Below are 23432 nucleotides of genomic sequence, written 5' to 3'. Positions count from 1 at the left end.
AAGCACCAATAGCGCTGCGTTCTCCCCGTAGACACAGGTAGCTTTTACCTGCACCACGTGGGAAAAGGAAAAGAAAAAAAAAAGAAACATGCCAGTAGGAAACTGTTGGGGGTGCAACCTTTTTTGCATAGGTTTGCACGCAATCACCAATCAGCAAAAAGTATTAGGAAAGGCAGGTAGTAAAGCCTCCTCAATAACAATTACATCAGGGTGGTTGTGAGCATTGGGTGACTTTCTCCCTGCACGTTTTATTTTAGGGTGAGGTGAGGGTTCTTTATCCAAGGGGAAGTTTATTTTCTGTATAGTTGGTGCTTTTATTTCTTTCTGTCTTAATCCTTGTTTTCATGATGACGGCGTCTCTGGACTATCTGGTGATTTTTTTTGGGACAACAGCCGGTGCCAATGGGAATAATAAACTGGGATCGGATGAAAGCGAACTAGTTCAGCTGGTGTGGCAAGTCGTAGATTTAATTCACAACAAGGTACTGCTTAGATTTGTTGCATGTTTAAACTGATATGTTGGAATATTCTAAGCAGAGTTTTGACATGACAACTCTTTCTTTCACAAACTTTCGTTTAAGTTTCAAAGTAACCAACACCCACTTGATGGAGAAGTTTTATGTCTGTTCCATTTGTAGTTCTGCTTCATGAGGGTATTGAATGCATTTATGTGACTTATTTGGTGACAACCAAGCTCTTTCTTTACCCTGGTGGGTGGCAGTTTTCAAGAACAGCATCCTCTCTTTTTTAAGTGAAATGTAGTTCTTTTCCTAGATAGCTTTATGGGTAATGAAAACCTACAACAACTAGGCACTGCTAATCTTTTTCTGTGTTTTACAGGTGGGAAGCTTGCATGAAGTAATAGTAAGGCCTGACAAACTGGAACTGTCTGAGGATTGCACTAATGACACAGGCTTACAGCTGGAAGACCTATCCCAAGCCCAACCCCTGGAAGTGGCTTTACAGCAGGTGACTGTCTCTCTCTCTTTTTGTGTGTGTGTGTGCGCGCATATGTGAATTGTTCACCTGCTTGGTCTGTTTTTGTCTTTTTGGGCTGTGCCTTGTTAACGAGCACAGTTTATATCCAGTAGCATGTTCTAGATTATTGGCTATGTTGAAATATAATATGCAAATCTGATCCTTTTTTGTGATGAGGTAAAAAATCTGCCAGAGGGGAATTTTGGCTGAATGTTTCATTTTTATTCTACTTTAGGTTATTTTACTTCCATTTTGTGTATACCCCCCATTTTGTACTCTTAAGGAAATGTTGCCATCCAAGGCTGTGTTTTCTTAATTCCCCATTCTCTGCTTTGTGGAGTGTTGGGACCACCCCAGCTTGTTTAGCTCCTCTGATTAGTGATGGATGATTGTTTCACACACTCTGTTGAACTTATGTGTACCTTCTACTGTTTGTATTAGCAGTTTCTGACATCCTGGTGTTTGTATGTAAATAGGATGCATGTCCTACAGACATATAACTTACTGTGATTGCAAAATCAGTAAGCAGGCCTGTTTTTGTTTGTAACCTCTGTCAGTTCATTGCTGTTACCTTCCTCACTGTAATGTGACAGATTAATGTCAAACAGAGAAAGGTGTAGCTGCTTCCTATAATACAAGTTGTTGACCATTATATGTTGATCTCTAAAAGGTGGGTTAGGGCAGCATTTTTTGGTCCTAATTCTGGATCAATCTTGTATAGAAAGTAAAATAATTTCCCAAAACAGTGAGTGCCACCTGTGTTTTGTTGTGTCATATTTGGCAATGCCTTTGTGTTTATCGTATGTTTCTACCCTCTGCTTTCTCTGTTGTCCCGATGGTGATTTTTAGTTTTTTTGGTGGGTAATTTCCATCATGCATCGTTTTGTTAAAGTTTTTGGGAACACAAGAGCTCTTACTACACAATAGTCTGACCAACAACCAAGGCAGAAATGCCTAGGTACGAGTGTGCAGTAGATATCTATGACCAAAGTTTTGGAAGGATTGACAATTACTTTTAAGAAAATATAAAAAAAGAATAGATGGAATGGCACATCTAAGAATGCTTCAGATTTTTTATATAATTTGTGCATTGACTTGTGAGGATAGTTTTAGCTGGAGGTGTTTAGCCAGTTGTGTTATTGGTATTTGCCTCTGTATAGTGATAAAGATTGAGTTCTGTTGTTTTTGAATTTTTTTTGAAGATTGTTGGCCCTTTAAAACAGAGCTGGATTGTATTCCAGTTTTACTGACTCATTCCCAATATCCCCACTCCGCTTCTGGCTGGGATGTAAGTGGTGTATTAGATTCTGTAAAATTGTCTCATGTTTACCCACAATACAGATGCAACACTCAAGGTCCTATTGGCCATGAGATTCTAAACCCTGCCCCACACATGCATGCACCCACCATTCTACTGTGAATGTACTGGATCCAGGAATTCCAGGGTTACCTGCTTCTCATAGGGCCTCATGTGGAATAGTAGTCTGGCTGACCTGAAACCCCAGACTTGTGCCTTTTCTTCAGCTGACTGGTGTACTTGTGATGGTGGTTTGCCCATGTAAACACTTCAGTTAATTAACACAATGTTTTTAGTGTTTGTGTGAGCACCATCTTTGCTGAACTGCTTTATGCTTAGAAGTATCTTTCTGTTTAGAGATGTGAATGACGTTATGGATCTAGTACCAATGTACAAACTACTTATGTTACCATGGCATTTGTCATTACAGGTCAAACTGAAGTCTTCCTTTTTTTGCACTCACAGTATGCTAGATGGAAGGAATGGATAAAAAGACTTTGGGAGTTTTTTAGGTACAAAGTCAGCAGACGTTATTGGCTGTTACAAGGCCAGATACCTACCTGTAGCTGACTGATGGTAGCTGCATGGCTTAGGAGAATGATTTCTCATGTGCTGTAAAACAGAGATGTCAGTTGTAGTATAGCAAAGGAAATATGGCAGTTGCCATATAAATACATTGCATGGCCAGTGATCTGGCTTTTCAACATAGTTTTTGCCATTTGAAAGAGCTTTTCCTAGACCCTTCCTCCTGGGTTTTGCATCACTGACTTTTGTAATCTTTAACATTAAACGTATATTGGTGCATGTAGAATATATGAATGATTAGTTTAGCTTGGCTTAGGCTGGACTCTGTAGGAAATGGGTTTAACGGGAGCAGTGAGAATTAAAGGCAAACCCAAGTGATAATCTTTAGCGATTAGTACATTGTGGCAGAAAATTAAGTTATGCATGTGTAACTTGGAAAATTAGGGGACTGCAGTAGTAGTTTCTAAATTATTTGATTTTTCAAGCACACACTTTTTTACCTGTTAATGCTGAAAATCTTGGCGGTTTACTAACTTTTGTGAAGCCTCAAACCCATTATATTTTGAATACTATTAAACGTGGTTCTTTAAGTCTCCATTTCTTATGTGCATATGAAAACATGATTTTGCTAGACTGAAAGTGTACAATTATTTGAGCAGCTAAATCTAAATAGACTGGGACACAAGCCCATCTTTAGCCATAATCTTGTTACAGTAATCGAAGGCAGTGAGATGCAAAGAGCAGATGGAAAACACGACTACTAAAATTGAATAAAAAAAAATGTAGGCAGGTTATATACTAAAAGTAGGGTTAAGCTGTGCAGTAACAAAGTCGAGAAGTTAAAGTTTGAGCGGTAGCAGTGTGATTGTATCATTATAAGTTTAACCTAGGTGTTAACTGAAATGAATCTTTGAGTCAACAGCAAAATAAGTAAATAAAAAGCATTTTAATTGATCATGATAAGGAGAAAAGTACTAGAGAAAGGAAATTGTGACCGCTCAAGACTAAGGTAGTTAATGACGTGCACATGCATGCATCTGATTTGTATTTACTGAGGCTTTGAATCATGTTTGCTCAGTGGTCCATGCTAAGTCTATGTTACAGTCTGCCTCTAACTTTTTAGGTTTGTTTGTATTTACTGTGGTTATGGGGATTAAAGTGAACAGTTACGTTTCACATTTGATTTAACTGGGTTGGCAAAATAAGGGCAACATTATTGGAGGCATCCTTAAAATAAAGTGTCGAATGGTCTCAATAATATATTCATTTTGTGTGTTTTTTTATTTGGGGGGGGTGGGGGATAAAAATCAATATAGTTTCTGAAAAGTTACCAAGACCTAAAGTGTTTATACTTGTGGCAGACTTCTTTTGCTTTTAATAAAATTGTCTGCATGTAGACCATACCTTTTAAACCTGCAGATATTGAAAATCGGAACATAGGCCCTTGAAAGGTAGATATGTCCAGTCCAAAACCTGGATATCTAATTAGCATAAAACTTGAATATAAAATAGAAAATTAAGCACCTCATCATTGAGATGGTGTAAAATCTGGAATTTGTTGTAAAGCTCATTTATTTTTGCTTCTGAAAAAGGGAGATGTCAGATGTGTCCTCTTAAAACTGTTGGTGTCACTAATATGTTAGTTGTATAGTTTTTGGTGTACTAGACATCCTCAAAACTGAGTGAGAGGTAGGTCAGAAAATTGTGTGCAGGGGTAAATCCAGCCTGGAAATGGGGAAGAGCCATTTAAAATGAGGACAGCCGAGAGGTCTGATGTAGACATTAGTTTTATTTTTCTACCGTGACCTGTCCAAAATAGTGTCATTTTTTATATAGAGAGCTAAGTGATTCTTTGTCCGGTGAACAGTGCCAGCTGTTAAGTACATTATCCATATGTTGTCTTTTGCAACATGCTTTTGAAATACTTGCTGAATTACTTGTCAGTACACTTTGAATTTAGTGTGGAACTATGAGGGGCTTATGCAGTCGGCATTTCTCATTGCTTGACCTGTTTTCTGATCTTGTTGAATCCCAGTGGAGTTAAACAGACTGATGGAGAGCTTTTAAGGTCAAGCACACCCAAAAACGCACCATGATTTTTCTGCAGAACTAATGTCCCTATATAACTAAGTGGCATTTTCTAATTTTTTTGTACTACAAAATTTAGATTTTTAATGGAATCTTTCTTTTACTTGGTTCCTGGCAGTTTTCTCCAGTGTTACATCATCCTTTAGTTAACCTGGACTTATTCTTTCCTTATCCTCACTGTCCATTGCCACAGTAGTAGTCTAGATGAGCAGAATTCTCACAATATTTGTTACTGACGCATGCATAGCTTTGTGAAATGCTATAGTTTCAGGTACAGAGAGTGAACATGCTTGTTGATGGGTGCTTTGCCTCCAGCCCTTTGTGCTGCCTTGCTGCAGCTCTCTGCTTTCACTAGATGTCTGTATTACAACAGACTGACGTTTTCTGTAAGATGGCCACTCTGCATTGGCCTCTCAATTCTACCCTTTCCATCTGGCTTCCGTAGTACCCAGGTCACGATTTAAAACAAGAGGTCATGGTTTAACCCACAGAGCTGGCATTCTAATATAATTGTGATTTGTTGTAATTTGTTTCTTCCCTGCTGTAATTTTATGTGGCCATAATGCGCTTGAGTAAAATCATTACTCTGGCAGCACCTCTCCACTATTTACAGGGGGGAAATAATTGTGCATTCTTATGTATTTAGTTATATGACGAGAGCATGTCTATCTTTTGACATATTTAGTTTCCAGCTCAATAATTTTTAAAATGTTAGTTTTGGAAGTGTGTGTTTTCCATTCTGACTCAGAATTGTTGTGGCAAGTTATATCCTCTAGCAGAGGTGTAACATTTCCACGTGTGACTGGTAGCAATGATGAGCACAAAAGGTGTTGGAGAGTCATGAGTGTCTTAACTTTCACTGTTCGGTCATTAAATAGTCTAGCAACCAGATTTCATTTGTTTTCTTGAGATTGTAGTTGCCCTTCCTTGGCTTTATAATTTCTTTTATGTGACAAACACCTAAAGGAAATATTTTGCATACCGCTATACCTTTTTGTGAAATGGCAGAAAATGCTGCAATGGATTCAGTCAGACTACAGTGCCAAGTACTGCTTAAGTGACGTTTCCTTTGTAAATGGCAATTGAGATTGGCTTAAAGGAAAGGTGATGATAAAAATCAGACTTTTTAGGTGGAATTTCCCTTTAAGCATATCATAGGTCGAATCATGAAAATAAAGTTCTCCAGATCTACTCTGCTACCTTTAGATTGCCTGTGAGAACCCAGACAAAAAAGCTAGTTTTACTCCATATGCTTCAGTATAAAGAAGTTACAAGTACAGGAGTAGAAAACGTGAGTGGTCCTCTGCTTTTGCTGACCAGTAAGCCATATATTTTTACTGGTAGCCCAGGTTCTTAAAGTGATACATGGGTAAGATTGAATTATTGTAGGTGGCTGTACTTGGCTTAATATGCTGGATCGCTTCTTCTAGTTTATATTTCTGTAGTATTTGATTATATGGCCATCAGGCAAATTATTATATTAGAAGTACTTCATACATTTGACAAAACACCCAATTTATTCTTGTCCTCCCTTTCATAGCCATGGGGAAGATTGAACCTGTACTAGTATTTGTTTGAAGGGTACATGAGACACTAATTCTGGATAGGATGTTTGTCTATAATAGAATTACAAGACCCAAAGAATTTGAAGGGTCACCAGTTCTTCAATATACTTGATCAATAGGAAGACTTCAAACTAAAATCACATCTTTAAACTGGTTCTAAACATGATAAATGATTATTTTCCCATTTACAACCATGCCCAACAGGGTTTAGCTTTTGTTCCTAAATGTTCAACAAGTGTTTCCATTTTTGAGAAGTCCCACTTGCATTATTTACAGTACAGCAGTAGGTGACCCACTAATAGTATTAATTTGTACAAGTCGGCCTTTGTTAGTGTATTAATAATGTGTATGTTAGAAAGCAATACATCTCAAAGACAAAACACTGGTCAGCCTTTTTCTCTTCTGTAAACTTTCTACTTGACTTTTCTTACCAGCCAGTGCCTATACCTTGTGTAGTGTAGAACTGTTTATGCTGGACTATATATAATATAAGCTAGTCTATGTACTGTTTACTATACATTGTAGCACAGGTTTATGTCTGTCAAAGTGCTTTTCCATTTCTGTTATGGACTGTAGTACAATGGTGTGGTTCTGCATACCTGGTAGTGCTGACTATGTTTTGGGCATATTGTTTCCTTTATTTCTGTTCTGATTATTGTGATGTGCCAAAGAGAAAGCAGATAAGTGCAATGGAAGCAACCTGTTTCTGAGCATTTATTTATGGTAAACCTTCTATTTAATATTTTCTTGGAGGTTTTACATTCTCAGTTGGGATTATTAAAACAATTTGTGACAGGAAGCCTGCAATTTAAGCTAGTCTTGCGTAACCCCTTAAACTAGTGTGCTATTAACATCTCGCACACAGGTCATGCAGAAGAACCAGTAACTAGCTTTTGTCAAATTTAAGCATGTTGCAGAAGTGAACATAATTAACAGTATGGGTTTATGAAGTTAATGTGGGAGGCAGTAGCTCTGCCAACCTTCCTGTTTCCCTTTTGTGATTTAAGTCAACTAAAGGTGAATCTGTTTTGGTCTATAAATTTGACTGGAGTCTTATTTACATTTAGTAACTGGAACTGTCCAGCTGGGAGGACCCTTTTTCATTAGAGTCCCTGGAAGACCACTCTAAAACAGTAAGAGAGACCTATTCCAGTAATCTAGACATCCTAGTCCAAAACTTTGCAACATAAAAAAGTGAAGTATATACTTGCATGTATTATAAAGTAAACCTTCTAAAGCGGGTTTTGATACTAATCAGTTAGGAGCTGTAGTAGCAAAAAGGACTCCTGACTCAAATCAGTTGATGGCTCTAGCAGTTACAGAGAAGGACAGTATAGCAAGGGATTGAAGCATGAGGGATGATGGTATAGCTGCATGTCCAGCTGGTCATAGGCTGGAAGGGATTTAACTATCCTGTTACCTTTGATAATGTTTTATGTCTGACGGGAGCTTATTCCAAACCTCACCAACTGAGGTAGAAAAGATTTAAGTCAGAAATGTATTTTTGTATTGACTTTATTCTAGGTAACAACTGAAACTTGATGCCAACAAGCAACTGAAACAGAGCACCCCACAACAGCTGAAAAATAACGCAAATAGTATATCCAGTTTTATTCAATATAGTTGCAACCCACTACTTCATCAGACAATAGACTCTCGAGGGCAATGCACTACTTCAATAGACTCTCGGGGACATCACGGGTATAAATGCTCATTACATTAAAAATGCAAATCTCATCAACTGAAAAACCATTATCTTAAAGAACTACACCATCATTGGATAAAAGCAATCTTCAGTAGAACATAAAAACATAGCACTTAAGTGAAATGTTGAAGACTTCATCAGTTTAAATCTATTGAAGACTTCATCAGTTTAAATCTATTGAAGACTTCATCAGTTTAAATCTATTGAAGACTTCATCAGTTTAAATCTATTGAAGACTTCATCAGTTTAAATCTATTGAAGACTTCATCAGTTTAAATCTATTGAAGACTTCATCAGTTTAAATCTATTGAAGACTTCATCAGTTTAAATCTATTGAAGACTTCATCAGTTTAAATCTATTGAAGACTTCATCAGTTTAAATCTATTGAAATATGCATTGCGTAAAAAAGCTTCCTATTCTTCAGTATGGGTTGAAGTGGCACCCTATCATTGAGTCCTTTTCCTGTCTGCCCTCAGCCTTATTATCCATCTGGTCTTTGATGTTTCCGTGTTGTTAAGATCTCCTTATCTTTCGTTCTGTGTGTAATAATCTCCATGACTAAAAGTATGATTAACACCGTATATCGAAACATGTTTGGCCAGGGCATTTGTTAAGACTGTGTTCCTAATATTCTGTAAATGTTCCCTAATTCTAAATTGGAATTTCCTATTGTTTTTTCCCACATAGAAAACCATAAGACCTGGTGGATTATGAGGCTGAGGGCAGACACAGGAAAAGGACTCAATGATAGGGTGCCACTTCAACCCATACTGGAGAATAGGGAGCTTTTTACACTAGACATATTTCAATAGATTTAAACTGATGAAGTTTTTAACATTTCAAATTAAGTGCTATGTTTTTATGTTCTACTGAATGTTGCTTTTATGTAATGATGGTGTAGTTCTTTAAGATAATTGTTTTTCGGTTTAAGATAATTGTTTTTCGGTTTAAGAGATTTCATAGGTTGATACTAGGCTATCTGCCCTAGGGCATTTATAAGCCTAGCCAGAGTGTGTTTGGCTTTCACCACCCTTTTTAGATTAGTTGACTGTGCCTCTGTATAGTAGGTCACAGAAGATAGCCCTTTTAAGGTTAGTTTACTGTGCCTCTGTCTAGTAGGGACACAGAAGAGATCCCAGGGGTAAACCTACGATCTCCCATCCACTCGTCAATATCCCTCTTGAAGAGGGTCATTGAGGGGCTCTGCCTAACATGGATTGGGATTTTGATCCAGAGTGAGGGGAGCCTCTGGGATATGAATCTGTCCCTCCAACATGTCCTATTTATTTCTGTGCTGAGGTTTAAGTCCCTGGAGCATGTAGCTCTAAGGGATTTGGATTTCCTGAGGTGGGCCATGTCCATTAATTATGGGTTGGACATGCCTTTATACGTCAGGCACAGATCACCTCTGAGTAGGCGGTAAGCAACTCAGTAGAGCTGGAGTTTATTTAGCCTAACTGCTTAGGGCATCTGTAGTCCCTTTATCCTCTTGGTGAGGTACTTTTGGGGTCTTTCCAGTTGCTGCAGGTGTCTGGTAAGGTACATCCCAAATGAGACATTGTATTCAATTATGGGCCTGATGAGTAGAGGGGCACAATGACCTCTCTTGATCTAGATGTGAACCCTTTTGTGATAAGGTGGACTATATAGAAGGTCTTTCTAACCACTTTGGCAACATGATTGTCAAAGGAGAGATTGCTATCTACTTGGGTCCCCAAATCCCTAATTACTTCTTCCGTACTTAATGGATTACCACCTATGTGGTAATTTGTGGGCACTTTGTTTTTCCCAAAGGGGATGATTATGCACTTTTTGGCATTTAGCTTTAGGCCATAGCTCTGGCAACAGTTATCCATCTCTGTGAGACCCTTTTGGAGGATGCTTGTGTCAGTCGGTGAGTCGATTATGGCACACAGTTTGCAGTCCTCTGCGAACTTGGTCAGCCATAGTCCTCCCATGTTAGCCTGTACCTCGGAGAAATATATACTGAACAAGAGAGGTCCCAGGACTGAGCCTTGTGGGATGCCACCAGAGTCTGACATGGCACATGCAATTCTGACCATGTGGGTTCTATCCCTGAGCCAGCTTGCAACCCATCTTGTGACATAGGGGTTGATATTTAAGCTGGTGAGCTTATTTGTGATGCCCGAGTGGGTATTGTGTCGAAGGCTTTTGCGAGGTCCAGGTAGGCTGTGTTGACTACCTTCCCTTAATCTATAGCCTTGGTGACTGTTTCAAAAGAAGTCAACCAGGTTCAAGAGGCAAGATCTGCCCTTAACAAAGCCGAATTGGGTAGGATCCAGTGTTTGGAGGTTCCCAATGGATGATACGCTCCATAGCTTTGCAGACCAGGCTAGTCAGGCTTATAGGGTGATAGTTTCTGGGGTCAGTTGTGGCACCACCTTTGTGGAGTGGGACCACTGTTGCTGTACGCATTCCTTGGGTACATATCCTGTAGTAAGGCTGAGATTGAACAGTGACTTTATGTGAGGGCTCAGTTCTTCTTGGAGCTCGTATAAGATGCAGCTTGGGACACCGTCCGGTCCCATTGATGCTGTGTTTTTTGCTTTGGAGAGGGCAGCTCTCACCTGTGCATCTGTGATATCAGGGAGGCTACACTCTGGGATAGACATTTGTTCTTTTGGGGGGGGGGAGTTTGCACTGAACCTGTCTGTCAGATGTTGGCATTGTTTGTGGGTTCAGTGTATTTTTTGTCATTTTTGTACTAACTAGGAGCATATCTGGGAGTTGCCACCCAGGTTTCTGACATAACTAAAGAAGGCCTTGTGATTGTATTTAGCGTCTTGTGCAATTTTTCTTTCGAAGCTGGCCTTAGATGATTTTATGTGGGATCATAGTTTCTTACTAGTACTGATTGGAGATGCCTTCCCTTTTTGGGATTGCTCTATCATGTAGTAGCTTCCTCCTTCCTTCTGTTGTATAGCTTATTTATGGCTGGGGTCCACCAGATAGGTCTCCTGCCTTTGGAGGAGTGAGTCTTGGTTTTATTTGGGATAACATGATCCATGCATTCCTGTAGGTGTCCATAGAATGCGTTTGTAAAGGATTCTGCTGTTTGGGCCGTATTTTTCACTGGCTCGGGGGCTTTGAAGGATTCCACCTTGGTTTTAAGAAGTGTGACATTTTGCTTTTGAGAAGTTCTTCACCATGGTTTCCTTGGCTGGGGACAGGATATGGATGTCCAGTGAGATTAACTTATGGTCCGATCTTACCAATGAGGGGTATACCTCTGGTATGGAACATAGACTCCCCATGTTGGTGATGATCCGGTCCAATATGTTTTCCCCTCTTGTGGGAGTGGTGACCAGTTGTTCCATAGCATTTGAGTTTATAAGTTCTAGGAGCCATTGGGCGAGGTTGTTGGGGCTTGAGTAGTGCTCCCAGTCTGTTTGGGTAGTTGAAGTCACCCAATATAATGGTGTTTGGAGAGACCTTCATATTCTCCAGTGCTCTCAGGAAAGCCGAGTGGGGTTCCTGAGATTGGGAGGGTGGTCTGTAGCAGGCTACAAACTGAAAGGCAGTTTTGCCCACTGTTAGTTGCACATGGATGGTCTCCGATGCTTCGTGCAGTGCCACTAACCTGGAGGTTTGGTTATGAATATGGATACTCCCCCTCCATTTGTGGTTCGGTTTGAGTTTTGGGGCCAAAAAGCATGGTATGAGGTATAACCTGGTAGTGCTGGGGTGCTCTCGGGAGCCTTGAACCAGGTTTCTGTTACTGCACAGTTATCTATACTCTCCATACTGGGGAGAGCCTCGAGTGTGTGCATCTTGAGGTTTAGACTTCTGGCATTGAGCAGCATTACCCTTAGTTTCTTTTTCCTTGTGTTGTCTATGGAGGTGGGTTTGTCTCTTGAGCCTTGCCTAAAAAAGGCACTATAGGGGTGGCAAGAGTCTTGGCCAGTATTTGAAAGCCCAGGGGTGACGGGTGCAAGCTGTCCCTAGCGAAGCAACGTGGCTTGTCGAGCATGTCATCTCAGGCTGACAGATGCTGGATCCCCTTTGAATGACACCAATACTTTAGCCAATTGTTAAAATTGATCATTTTGTCTTTATACTGTGGCATCATTCTTGGTGAGGGTAAGATGCTACTCAAGGTCAGGGTCATACCGGCCTGGGCCAAATGATCAGAGAGCTCCATTTTTAATGGAATGAGCATTTATACCTGTGATGTCCTTGAGTTTATCTGAAGTAGTGGGTTGCCCTAGAGAGTTTGTCTGATGTAGTGGATTGCCACTATGAAAGTTCTCACGTTGAATAAAAGTGGTTGGATATGCTATTTATTTGTGCTATTTTAAACTGTTGTACAGCCTAGTGGATGTTGTTGTAGAGGGTAGCTTAAACAATAGCAAATACTAACAAAAGTATACATTAACCTACTGTTTCAAGGTGTAAAGAAGCATTTGGTAAAGTAAGCCTTTTAAGCATTCAACTCCAGTCTTAGATGTTCGTAATGGTTTTTGCGAAACAGGACCATGACATATCTATTCTGAGATGACGAGCCATGCTCTGGCTCCCATTCTCATGTCCTGTATTGCATTCCATTAAGTGTACATATGTCTGACTCCTTTTCCGTTAACCATCTACTCAAATCCTGAAACTGAGATCTTCCCATTTTGAGGCAATGTAAGTTTTATCTGTCTCTTGACAGCATTATCTTTAAGTTGCATTAGTACAAGAAACATTTGTGGGATCACAGACTTGTACCATTTCAATGGAGTAGCTGCAGTCTTGGACCATAAACCCTGTACTTGGTTGCAGTTCCAGATTTTATGCATTACAGAAGGATTAACAGATCCAGAACTTAAACATTTTGAGTTTTACAGAAATCCTTTACTAACACGGTCAAGTCATCTCGCCATTATGGCAAAGCAGTTTTCTTTTAATATACACATGTGAAGCTTTTAAATTCCTGAATGTAGCCACAGGCCCCCAAAGGAAAATGCTAATGTTTTTCTTTTCTATTAACTTTAACATTTGTTAATCAGCTAACATCCCATCCCTATGTACTCTGGTAGCCAAAACTGACAGTTACACGATCCCCAATTCTCTAGACCATCTGCACTTGAGGGTTCTCCCATACTGGCATTGCTGAACCCAAGATAGTTGTGTTTTATTTTTTTTTTTGAGGGGGGGATGACCTGATACAGATCCTGCAAGTCCATCTTTGTTTTTTGACAAATTGAATGCCAACTTCTGGGGAAAGGGTGGCAACTGAGTAGTACATTTAATCAAAAGGAGAGGAGATAAAGTTGTTAAGACTGTGTGTGGGCTATCATAGGCAGTTACTAGGCTATTGGCCTCGAGGCCCATATAAGTGTAGCCAAGAGTTTAGCCCATTTTTAGACCAGTCTGCACCCAAAGCCCCTGTCCAGCAGGGACACAGGTGGAATCCCAGGGGTGTATTTTCTGTTTCCCATCCAATTATGCAGGTTGTGTTTAAAAAAAGGATAATGAGGTGCTCTGCTTGATGTGGAGAGGGAGTCTGTTCCACAGATGGGGGCGTCTCTGTGACACAAATCTGTCACACCAACCAGATCTAGTGATGTCACTTACCAGTTTGAGGTCGCGCATGTGGATTACTCGAGTGGAAGTTGACTTGCAGATATGCAGCAGTCTCATCAAGGTGGGGTCTGAGATTGCTTTGTATGCCAGACAAAGCTCACCTATGATGATTCTGTATGAGTAGAGGGACCAGGCTTATCTGTGTAGGGTAGATGTTTGAGTCCTGGATTCTCCTGGTGAAGAAACTCTGTAGTCTGTCCAGCTGCTGCATGTGCTTTGTGAGGTACATGCCGAAGGGGGCATTGTACTCAATAATTGGTCTTGTAAGGGAAGAATACAGGGATGTTATGACCTATGCCCTTACTTATGAGGTGGGCCATGTAGAAAGCTTTCAGTACAATGGAAGCAACATGGTGGTAGAAAGCTTTCCATACAATGGAAGCAACATGGTGGTCAAAAGTCAGGTTGCTATCAACCTGGGTGCCCAAATCCCTCACAAAGGATTGCATGCTTAGGACATTGTTATTAATGTAACAATATGTGGGGACATCACTCTTCCCCCAAAGTGGATGATGCATATTTTGGTATTCTGCTTGAGGCCACATTTCTGGCACCAAGTCAATTGTTTGGGTAAGACTCTCTTGCAGGACGTCCACCTCACTTGGGGAATTTATGACCACAACCAGCTTTGTCATCTGCAAACTTGGTCAGCCATAGCCCACTGGTTTTGGCCTGCTCCTCAGAGAAATGTATCCCAAATAACAGGGGCCCAAGACCAGTCCCTGAAGTATGTCACTCATTGTGGGTCTACTGCTTGAGGTGGCTTCCCCTATTTTTATTATGCATTGTGGGTCTACTGCTTGAGGTGGCTTCCCCTATTTTTATTATGTAGGTGGGTTCTATCAGTGAGAGAGTTTGCTACTATCTGGTAACATATGTATTGATGTTTAGTTGAGTGTTTATCTATTATGTCTGAGTGGGGAATAGTGTCAAGGGCTTTGGTCAGGTCATGGTGGTTGTTGTGCACCATCTTGCCCTCGTACATGGCTTTGGTCACCGTCTCAAAGAAGTTGACCAGATTTAACAAGACATGACCTCCCCTTGACAAAGCCAAACTGTGGTGTCGGGTGTTTGGAGGTTGCCAATGTCCCTGTTTAAAGAGGTCCATGATAATCCATTCCATAGCCTTTCAGATCAGGCTAGTTAGGCTCATGGGTCTGTAATTTCTTCCTGGATCAGTGGGAAATCCATCTTTGTGTAAAGGGATGATGGTGGCTGTCCTACCCTCGGCTGAGACAAAGCCGGTACTCTGGCTTTGGTTGAATAAGTGCTGCAAGTTCATGCCTGATTTAATGTAGAATGCAGCCTGGGATGTAATCACATCTCGTGAAGGCTGTGTTTTTTGCTTTTGAGAGGGCAGTGATGACCTGTTTCCTAGAGGTAAGGGGAGGGGGGCAGGTACTGTGGATGTTCTGGTTTACTGATTTTTGGGAAGGGGAGACAGAAGGGTGAGGTTTTTGCTGATCTGTCAGCCAGTTTGTTGGTTATATCTCCAGCATTTGTGTATGTGATGTTCTTAACAGATCTGGGTGCTTCCTTTGAGTCTGTGGACATATGTGAAAAAGGCCTTATGATGGTCTGTAGTAGATGTGGTCAATTGGGGCTCAAAGTTGGTTTTAGATTTTACTAGTGCTCCTTATTTGCTTGTTAAGGGGGTTTGTCAATTGGGTACCTGCTCTTTCTTGGTCCTGGACAACAAGGTTTTCCTTTTGTTATAGTTTATTGCAGATGTCCACCAGACAGGTTTACTATTCCTTGCAGAGGTTGACTTTGTCTTGTCTGGTATTCCTGATTCCATGCATCTATATAAATGCTCGTATAGTACTTTGGTGTAGATTTAGATGTTGGTGCCATTTCCTCTAAAGGGGAAGGAGGCTGTGAAGCTCTGATGGCTTAGTGGTAACTTGCTGTGGCTATAGTGTGCATGGGTCCTGGGTTCAAGACTTGCAAGGGCTGACTATTTATTGTATGAGGTTGGAAGTTGTCTTGTTTTGTTTTTTTCTTTCCAGGCTTTGTCCCTAGAAGACGTAATTTACTTTGTGGACTTTGCAAGCCAGTTAGCATGTTTAGTTTTGATTCTTTTTAGCCAGAGTGGGGCAAGACTATTTAGGATCCTGAGAAATGTAGAATTAAAGAATTCCACAGCTTCATTGAGTGGAAGAAATTTCAGTGGACTCCAGTTAATGTTCTGCAGGATGTCATTGAAGGTATTTGGTGAGAATTCGATCTCTGATATGATATTGGTGAATGTTTGGTATAGAGGTGGGCTTTGCATATTATGAATGCTAGAGAGTGGTCAGTAATACTGTCAGGAAGTGTGCTGGCGGAGGTAATTTTTTCAGGAACAGTAACCAAGATCCAATCCAAGATTGAGCCCTTGTTGTTTTTGTTTGGTCTGGTGATGTCTGAGATTAGCGGAGTGTAAATGTGAAGGCTGATATTAGTAGAGGGGTTATTATTGAAGATTTCTAGCCAATTTAGGTTAGCATCACCTAGAATAATGGTTTCATTTTTTATGTTAGTTGCCCAGGCAAGAATTCCTTCCTAGAATAGGAGTATTGTTGCCAGGGGAAATGTATATGATTATGATGCAAAGGCTGCAGTCGTTTAGTTTTTGGAAGGTGACAAACTCTGCAGTGGAAAAGAGGAGAATAGGTTTAGAATAGGGAATAACTGTAAAGGTACTTGGGAATAGTAAGGAGATGCCTCCATTCTTTTGTGAAGTATGTCTGCTCTGAGGCACGAGTATTTAGGGGGTAGAAATTCAGAGTCTTTGATATATAGTTTTAGCCAGGTTTCGGTAATGGCAGTGAACTCTGGTTTATTTTGACTCGACCATGCATGTAGTTGAATTTTATTACTAATGCTTTGGAGATTACTTGTACTGAATTTTAGGGATTTAGTGCAGTTAGGGCAGTTATGATTGGGTTGAAGGGCCAGAGTTAGGATGTATATCGCCACACAGGACTAGATTACAGACACAAGGGAGAGTGCTAGGTCAGGGATTCTTTTTTAGATTGCAGAAGTATTTATGGACTTGGTAGCAAGGGAGGATGTGTTGTTTGCTGAGGAGGATCTGTTTCTTTTGTAAGATTAAATCTGTTTTATAAAGACAACAGATTGCAGAATAGCTGGGGAGGAAGGATGTGAAATTGGGGTGATGTAGAAGGAGAGGGTGTTGTCTGAATTGATGATAGTCTTAGAAGGAGAGAGAGGTAGAAAGTAAAAGTGAGGAGAAATATGTTGAATATAAGAGGCATAGCTGTGTAGAGTTTAGAGAGAATGTTAGGATGAGAGTTGTGCTGTGCAAGTGAGGATAGGTTATATAGGTAGGACTGTGGGAGTTAACAGTGAAGAATTAGAGTAGAAATGTTAGGTTATAATTGGAGTGTGGATGTGGGCAGCAATAGGTGTTTGGAGGTAGGTTCAGTGGAAGGGTGTGGAGTGGGAAGTGAGATGAGGTGGGAGTATGAAGAGAGGAAGGGGTGGAGTGTGCGGTGGTAATGAAGTTGGTTGTGTCTTAGTTGGAGTGATGAGTAGGTGGGTGGAGTGTGATTGGAGGGTAGGTGGGGCTAGGTTAGGTATAAATGTAAGTGATGTGGGTGCATGGGATAGGTGGGGCTAGGTTAGGTATAAATGTAAGTGATGTGGGTGCATGGGAATGGGGGTAGGAGTGGGTTAGCCCAGCAGGAAGAGGCAGGAGTGCCAAAAAAACAGTCGGGCAGGTACAATACCTGGGATGCCTGTTAGCATGTAAGTTGGTCTGAATTTGTCAGCAATCTTTACAGGGGAGAAATACTGCTAGAGGGGAGATTACAATTCTGAAATGATTAAAGGCTTTTGTACAAGTTAAATCTGGAAAATATGGGTTTATTCCCTTGGGATAGTGGTATGTTGCTGTGACTGTAGTGCACAGGGTCCTGGGTTCAAGCCTTGGCAGTGAAATGCATGGTGGTAACATGATATTTTACATCTAAAGAAATAAAATACACCAATTTCCCGGAACCAATAAAGGTAGTCCCACAATGTTGTAGTTCGCACAGTTCTTGACCAAGACTCAGCAGTCCTTAAAATTAGAAAACTGTTTTATTGAACAAAAGTAATAAAAAAACATTACATCAAGGATTAGGCGCTTTCATTTCCTCAGCCGGTAACTTCATCAGAATAAATGCTACTGCTCTGCCAAATCTTTTATACATCCTGTTGTTAGTTAATTAATTAATTTAATTTAAATTAATTAAATTAGGTACACTTGAAAGTTTACCTGAGCATTTCAGTTTGACTCACACAACATAAAACTTAGAAGTGCATTTAAGAAAGTGCTTTCTGAAATGGTTGTGATTAGAAAAAAATGTTACATCATAACCTGACTTACAAATCCGTCCAAGTGGGATGACTTACAAATTTAGTAATAGTATTTATAAATATGTATATTGAAATACATAGAATTGTAAGATGTAAATATAAGTAGTATATATAATGTATGTCAAACAGTATATAAAAGTGTAAAATAGCCACCACTAATAACTCTTGATTTAAAATCATATGCATATACATATACTTCTATAATATATATATATATATATATATATATATATATATATATATATATATATATATATATATATATATATATATATATATATATATATATATATATATATATATATATATATATATAATGTGTGTGTATATATGTTTTTAAATAAATAAAATGACAATTTAAAAAAAATAGTTTTAAAATTCAATTGTTTTGTGTTTTAATGCTGTTCCTATTTCTGTTTTGTGTTTTTACCTTGTTGGCCCGTAGTTTTAGGGCTGGTAAAAGTGACACATGGTCATTCATCCCTGGAGGTGTGTTAGAATCCAAACGTAGTTGCCAAACAAGTTCTCTATAGCTAAGCTAATTTTCCCAATCCCCCTCCTCGATTATTCCTGGGTACGGTTTCCAGTATCCAAAACTTGAAATTTAGCTCCTGTACAAATTAATGTGCGTCTGTATAAGGCATTTGTTTCCTTTTTCCTATTGATATCATACATGTGCTCGTATATTCTTTGCCGTAAATGTCTTTCCATCTTGCCTACATAGTATCCCCCGCATAAAGTACAGTAAACTAAATATACTACCCCCCTGGTGTAACACGTAAAATATCGTCTACCTTTAAAGTTGTAGTAATAGAAGGTAGTATTAATTCCTCCATATTTGCAATAAATGTACATTGTGAACATCTCCTACAACGGAAGGTGCCCCTTTTCTTTTGGTCATTATCCTGCTTATTCCTTTCAAAAACTGTTTTAAGATTAGGACCCTTCCTAAAACTAACTTAGTTCTCTATTGAATATTTCAAGCTTATTAGGCATAGTCTTAAAAATATCCCATGTTTTGTTTAGAAGTCTCCTTATTGAGTTCATATTAGAATTGTATGTCGTAACAAAAAAAAAGAGTGTTTTGGCATGTATTCATCTGGAGATGTTGTGCCCAGTAATTTCCAAGATGTTATATAAAGGGTTCTGGTCTATGTTCGCCTCCGTTTTTTTAATAGGGGTACAAATCTTCTCCCCCACCCCCTTATTACCTCTTCTTTTAATGGGATAATAATAGAATCTGGGTAGCCTCTCTCCAAAAATAATTTATGCACATAATCCATTTTGTTGAAGTCAACATAATTTGAAGTCATTCTGGCCACCCTGACCATTTGTCCCTTCAATATTCTTTTTTTGTATTGGGGGATGGTTACTATGGTAGTGGAGGTAAGAGATGGAAAAACATGCCTTTCTACATATTCTGGATACATATTTCCTGTCAACATAATCTTTTAAAATTGTTACATCCAAAAAGTGTACCTCCGTCCATATTATATTCATAAGTAAACTGAAGAAAAATAGTTGAATTGTTGAAGTATTCCATAACCTTAGGTATATCATCTTGTGATACCTTCCATATTATCAGGATGTCCTCCAAAAATGAAAATAATTGACTAAATTCTCCGTAAAAGGGGAATTAAACACAAAATTTTGTTCCTAGCACGGCATAACAATATTGGGAAAAATGGGGGCACATGCTGCCCCCATTGCAATACCATTTAGTTGATGAAAAATGTCTCCTTGAAAATAATTAAAAATGAATAATGGGACTGAAATGGTGGTTGATTTATTTTACTAAGTAGGTCCCATGAGTCAATTTAAGCTGTGGGGATATGATTTGTAAAGGCGCTTTAACTTAGTATCCACATGGATAGCTAAAGGTTGGGTTTTAGAACCATCCGATGTCACTAAGCCTTAATGGTGGATTTTCAACACTTTTGTGTACCTTAGGGATACCAAACATGGTAGACAAAGGTTTATCAACCTTAAAAAATCTGTATAATCTATTGTCTATTGGACCTTGTTAATAAGTTGTCTTCTATTGTCAAATCGATCTTGTGATATGCTATATTTAACTCATTTTTAGAAATAATGTCGCATCTTCGCATCCATTATTTATCATTTTTTTGGTTAGTATAGCCCCAATGTGCATTAAACAACCCCCTCGCCCTAGCCAGGCTTATTCTCTACATCTGAATAGTGTTGTTTATAATATTCCAAGTCTTCTTTTTCTTCCTCAAGTCCAAGTTACAAACAAAGTTTGTTTTTTTTTTGCCTATGAAATGTAACTCTTTTACTTTACTTTTTTCAAAGTTACTAATATTTTGTAAGGGAGGGTTGTACATACTTCTCCTTACTAAATTGTGTGTTCTAAATGGATAAACGCTAGTGTTATTAGTAATGGTGTTGTTAGTCTGGGTCTCATTCAAAGTAGATAAAACTTTTAAGTTTAACTTCCTAGTAAATAATTTTATGTCTACAATTGTTTCTGCCAAGTCCATTTTTTTGGATGGTACAAAATTGAATCCCTTTTTGAATAGAGAGAAGTGACTGTCTTCAATTCTAATATCCGTGTAGTTGTAAACAGAAAAATCTCCATTTTGTTGGTACACAATAATGTTGTCATTTGGTACCCCTGCTGTAGTGTTAACATTAACACTTGGCATGTTCGTGTCTTCTAATAAAGTCATATCTTCTAACAAAATAGTGTGTTCTGTTATTCCCCTGGTATCTCTGATTGTGTTTGTTTGTAACTTGTGCATAAGTGGGATGGGATGGTAGGTTCCGTATTCGCTCGGATCTCCGAGGTCCCTCCTGTTCTAAAGGGATGTCAGAATTATAAGAGTTGTAATATTCTCCCTGGTGGTCATGCGTATCTCTAATGGCACCCCCTTGAGTCTGGTGTTCGTTGTTCCACCGCCCCCCTTGGTGTGACACAGTAGTATGGTTGTTGTATATAAACCTTCCTTTGGCGTTAACGTTCTTTATGTATTAGTGGGTAGGCCTGCTGATGTTGGTAGGCCCAGGCATCCCTGTCTAGTTTGCCCATTTTTCTCTTGTGATTTTTGACCATAGTATTGTCAACATCATTAAAAACTCTAAAATGGTTACATTTGTAGTATCTCACAGTAAACAGTAAGTCATCCGTTATCTCCTTGTTAATTTTTTCAATGTTTAGTCTCACAGTAAACAGTAAGTCATCAGTTATCTCCTTGTTAATTTTTTCAATTTTTACATTTAATTCATCAATTTAAAATATTGTTATTTATCATAGCTCTCATCAGAGTTAGACCACAGTTATTTAAAATATCAGCAATTTCTTGGTAAAAAGTAGAGCCCATAACAATATTGTTAGGGGAACTTAAGTCCCTTGGGAACATGTTTCCTTCTTAAACATTCTGTTAAAAACCAGTTGTCCAGATTCAAATTTTTAAATTTTAACATGTATTTTTTAGGAGCTTACATTTTTCGAGATAGGAAGTGTCCTGTTTATGTTCTTGTTCGCATTTCAGTCACTCCAAAGCTCTTGTTGAGCCAGTCAGAGAGGTTAATGTCTGTATATCTTTCCAAAAAAGAATTTGGATTATTACCAGTAATATGTCCTGTAACTTCTGTCTTTTTTGACTTGTTTTCAATACGTGAAACCCCAGACTCCACAGGGGTTCCTCTATTGCCATAGTTGTTGTTGGTATGCTGACAGCGTTCCGGCTGTGCACACGAAATAGAAACATCTGCTTCCTGGGTGTTGGTATCTGGTTGTGTAAAGGCTTGAATAAGCTTGGTGAGTTCTCCTATCGACGATTGTTCATTCCTGTTAGGTGAGACTCCTCTGTGATCCTGTACTTCCATATTAAACAAACTAGTAAATAAAGAAGGGAAGGAATGGGGAAAAAAGTTCCAAACCAGTAAAACACACCAATTTCCCGTAACCAGGAACCAATAAAGGTACTCCCACAATGTTGTAGTTTGCACAGTTAGCATGTAAGTTGGTCTGAATTTGTCAGCAATCTTTACAGGGGCGAAATACTGCTAGAGGGGAGACTACACTTTTGAAATGATGATAAAGACTTTTGTACAAGTTAAATCAGGAAAAGATGGGTATATTCCCTTGGCATAGTGGTATGTTGCTGTGACTGTAGTGCACAGGGTCCTGGGTTCAAGCCTTGGCAGTGAAATGCATGGTGGTAACACGGTATTTTACATCTAAAGAAATCCAATCCCTGCGCACCACATGCTCCGGAGACATCAACCTCATTACCACAATCAACAGAACATGCTGGAGGGGCAGGTTCCTCACCCAGAGACTACCCATGTTCTGGAATAGACTTCCCATACATGCCAAGCAGAGCACCTTGCTGTCCCTCTTCAAGAGAAATCTTGAGTAATAGAAAGTTCACCCCGAGGATCACTCCAGTGGCTTTACCTGATAGAGGCACTGGAAACTAACTGGTGGCACTATGCCAGGGCACTTCTATGGGCTAGGCTTGTAAAGGCTCCAGGGCCATTAGCCTAGTACACACCTATGAACCTATAAGCTGTTTATACCATCCCTCAGGAGGTTGTAATCGGCTTTGGAGAATTTTTGCTTGATCCTAGCTAGAGGGGAGTCTGGGGGAGATGACTTTGAAATTGACTGCTTTATGGTTGGATCTTACTAGGGAGGATGATACTGTAAGGGTGCTGCAATGGTTACTCAGGTTGTTTAATACCAAGTCCAAGATATTATCACCTCCTATGGGGGTATCGACTAGCTATTCCAAGGCATTTGCACTGATGAAAATCGAGGTATCTCTGGCTATTTGTGCTCTGGCATGAGTAGTTTTTCCAGTCTGTGGTTGGGTGGTTAGTTACCCTGGTCAGGGTAAAGGGTCTAATCTTGACTGATAGATTCGAAGAGGTCTAGATTGGTGGAGTGGGGGCCTGTAGCTAAGCTATTATTTGAATAGGGGTCTTGTCCGTGCTTAACTGGACTGTGTCCTGCACAATGTACTGCTTGACCAGCCTGGGTGTGTGTGTGTGTCTTTAATATGTATTGAAAACTCCACCTCTTTTGACTTTGCCCACAGTTTGGGCTATGAATGTATGATAGGATGAGAAACTAGGTAAGGCTGGGGTGCTCTCCGCAGCTTTGAACCAGGTTTCTGTGGTTGCACAAATGTCAGCATCTTCCAGGGTTAAGAATGCTTGCAACTGGTGCAGTTTCATGTTTAGACTGCTAGCATTTAGATGCATGACCTTTCATTTGCTTTTTGTTAAACTTTATTTGTAGTATTGACCTCAACCTCATGAAAAGGCACTATGGGGAGGCAAGGGCCTTTGCCA

General features: G+C 39.5%; 1 protein-coding gene across 3 annotated transcripts in view; it reads left to right on the top strand.

The window, feature by feature from the left end:
- Positions 1-202: 202 nt before the first annotated feature.
- The window catches only part of ESRP1 (epithelial splicing regulatory protein 1), a 627793-nt gene continuing 604563 nt past the window's right edge, over positions 203-23432 (top strand). For all 3 annotated transcript variants that reach the window (XM_044066542.1, XM_044066541.1, XM_044066543.1), the window contains exons 1-2: positions 203-482; positions 841-969. In XM_044066542.1, coding sequence (XP_043922477.1) covers positions 345-482; positions 841-969 — 267 coding nt within the window. In that variant the 5' untranslated portion in view covers positions 203-344. The remainder of the gene's footprint in view (positions 483-840; positions 970-23432) is intronic.

Source organism: Protopterus annectens, chromosome 3.part1, assembly GCF_019279795.1.
Source record: "Protopterus annectens isolate FY-2018-M chromosome 3.part1, PAN1.0, whole genome shotgun sequence".
NCBI classification, from domain to species: Eukaryota; Metazoa; Chordata; order Ceratodontiformes; family Protopteridae; genus Protopterus; species Protopterus annectens.
The sequence above is the reverse complement of the archived record's forward strand: the minus strand, read 5'-3'. Positions and strand labels throughout refer to the sequence as shown.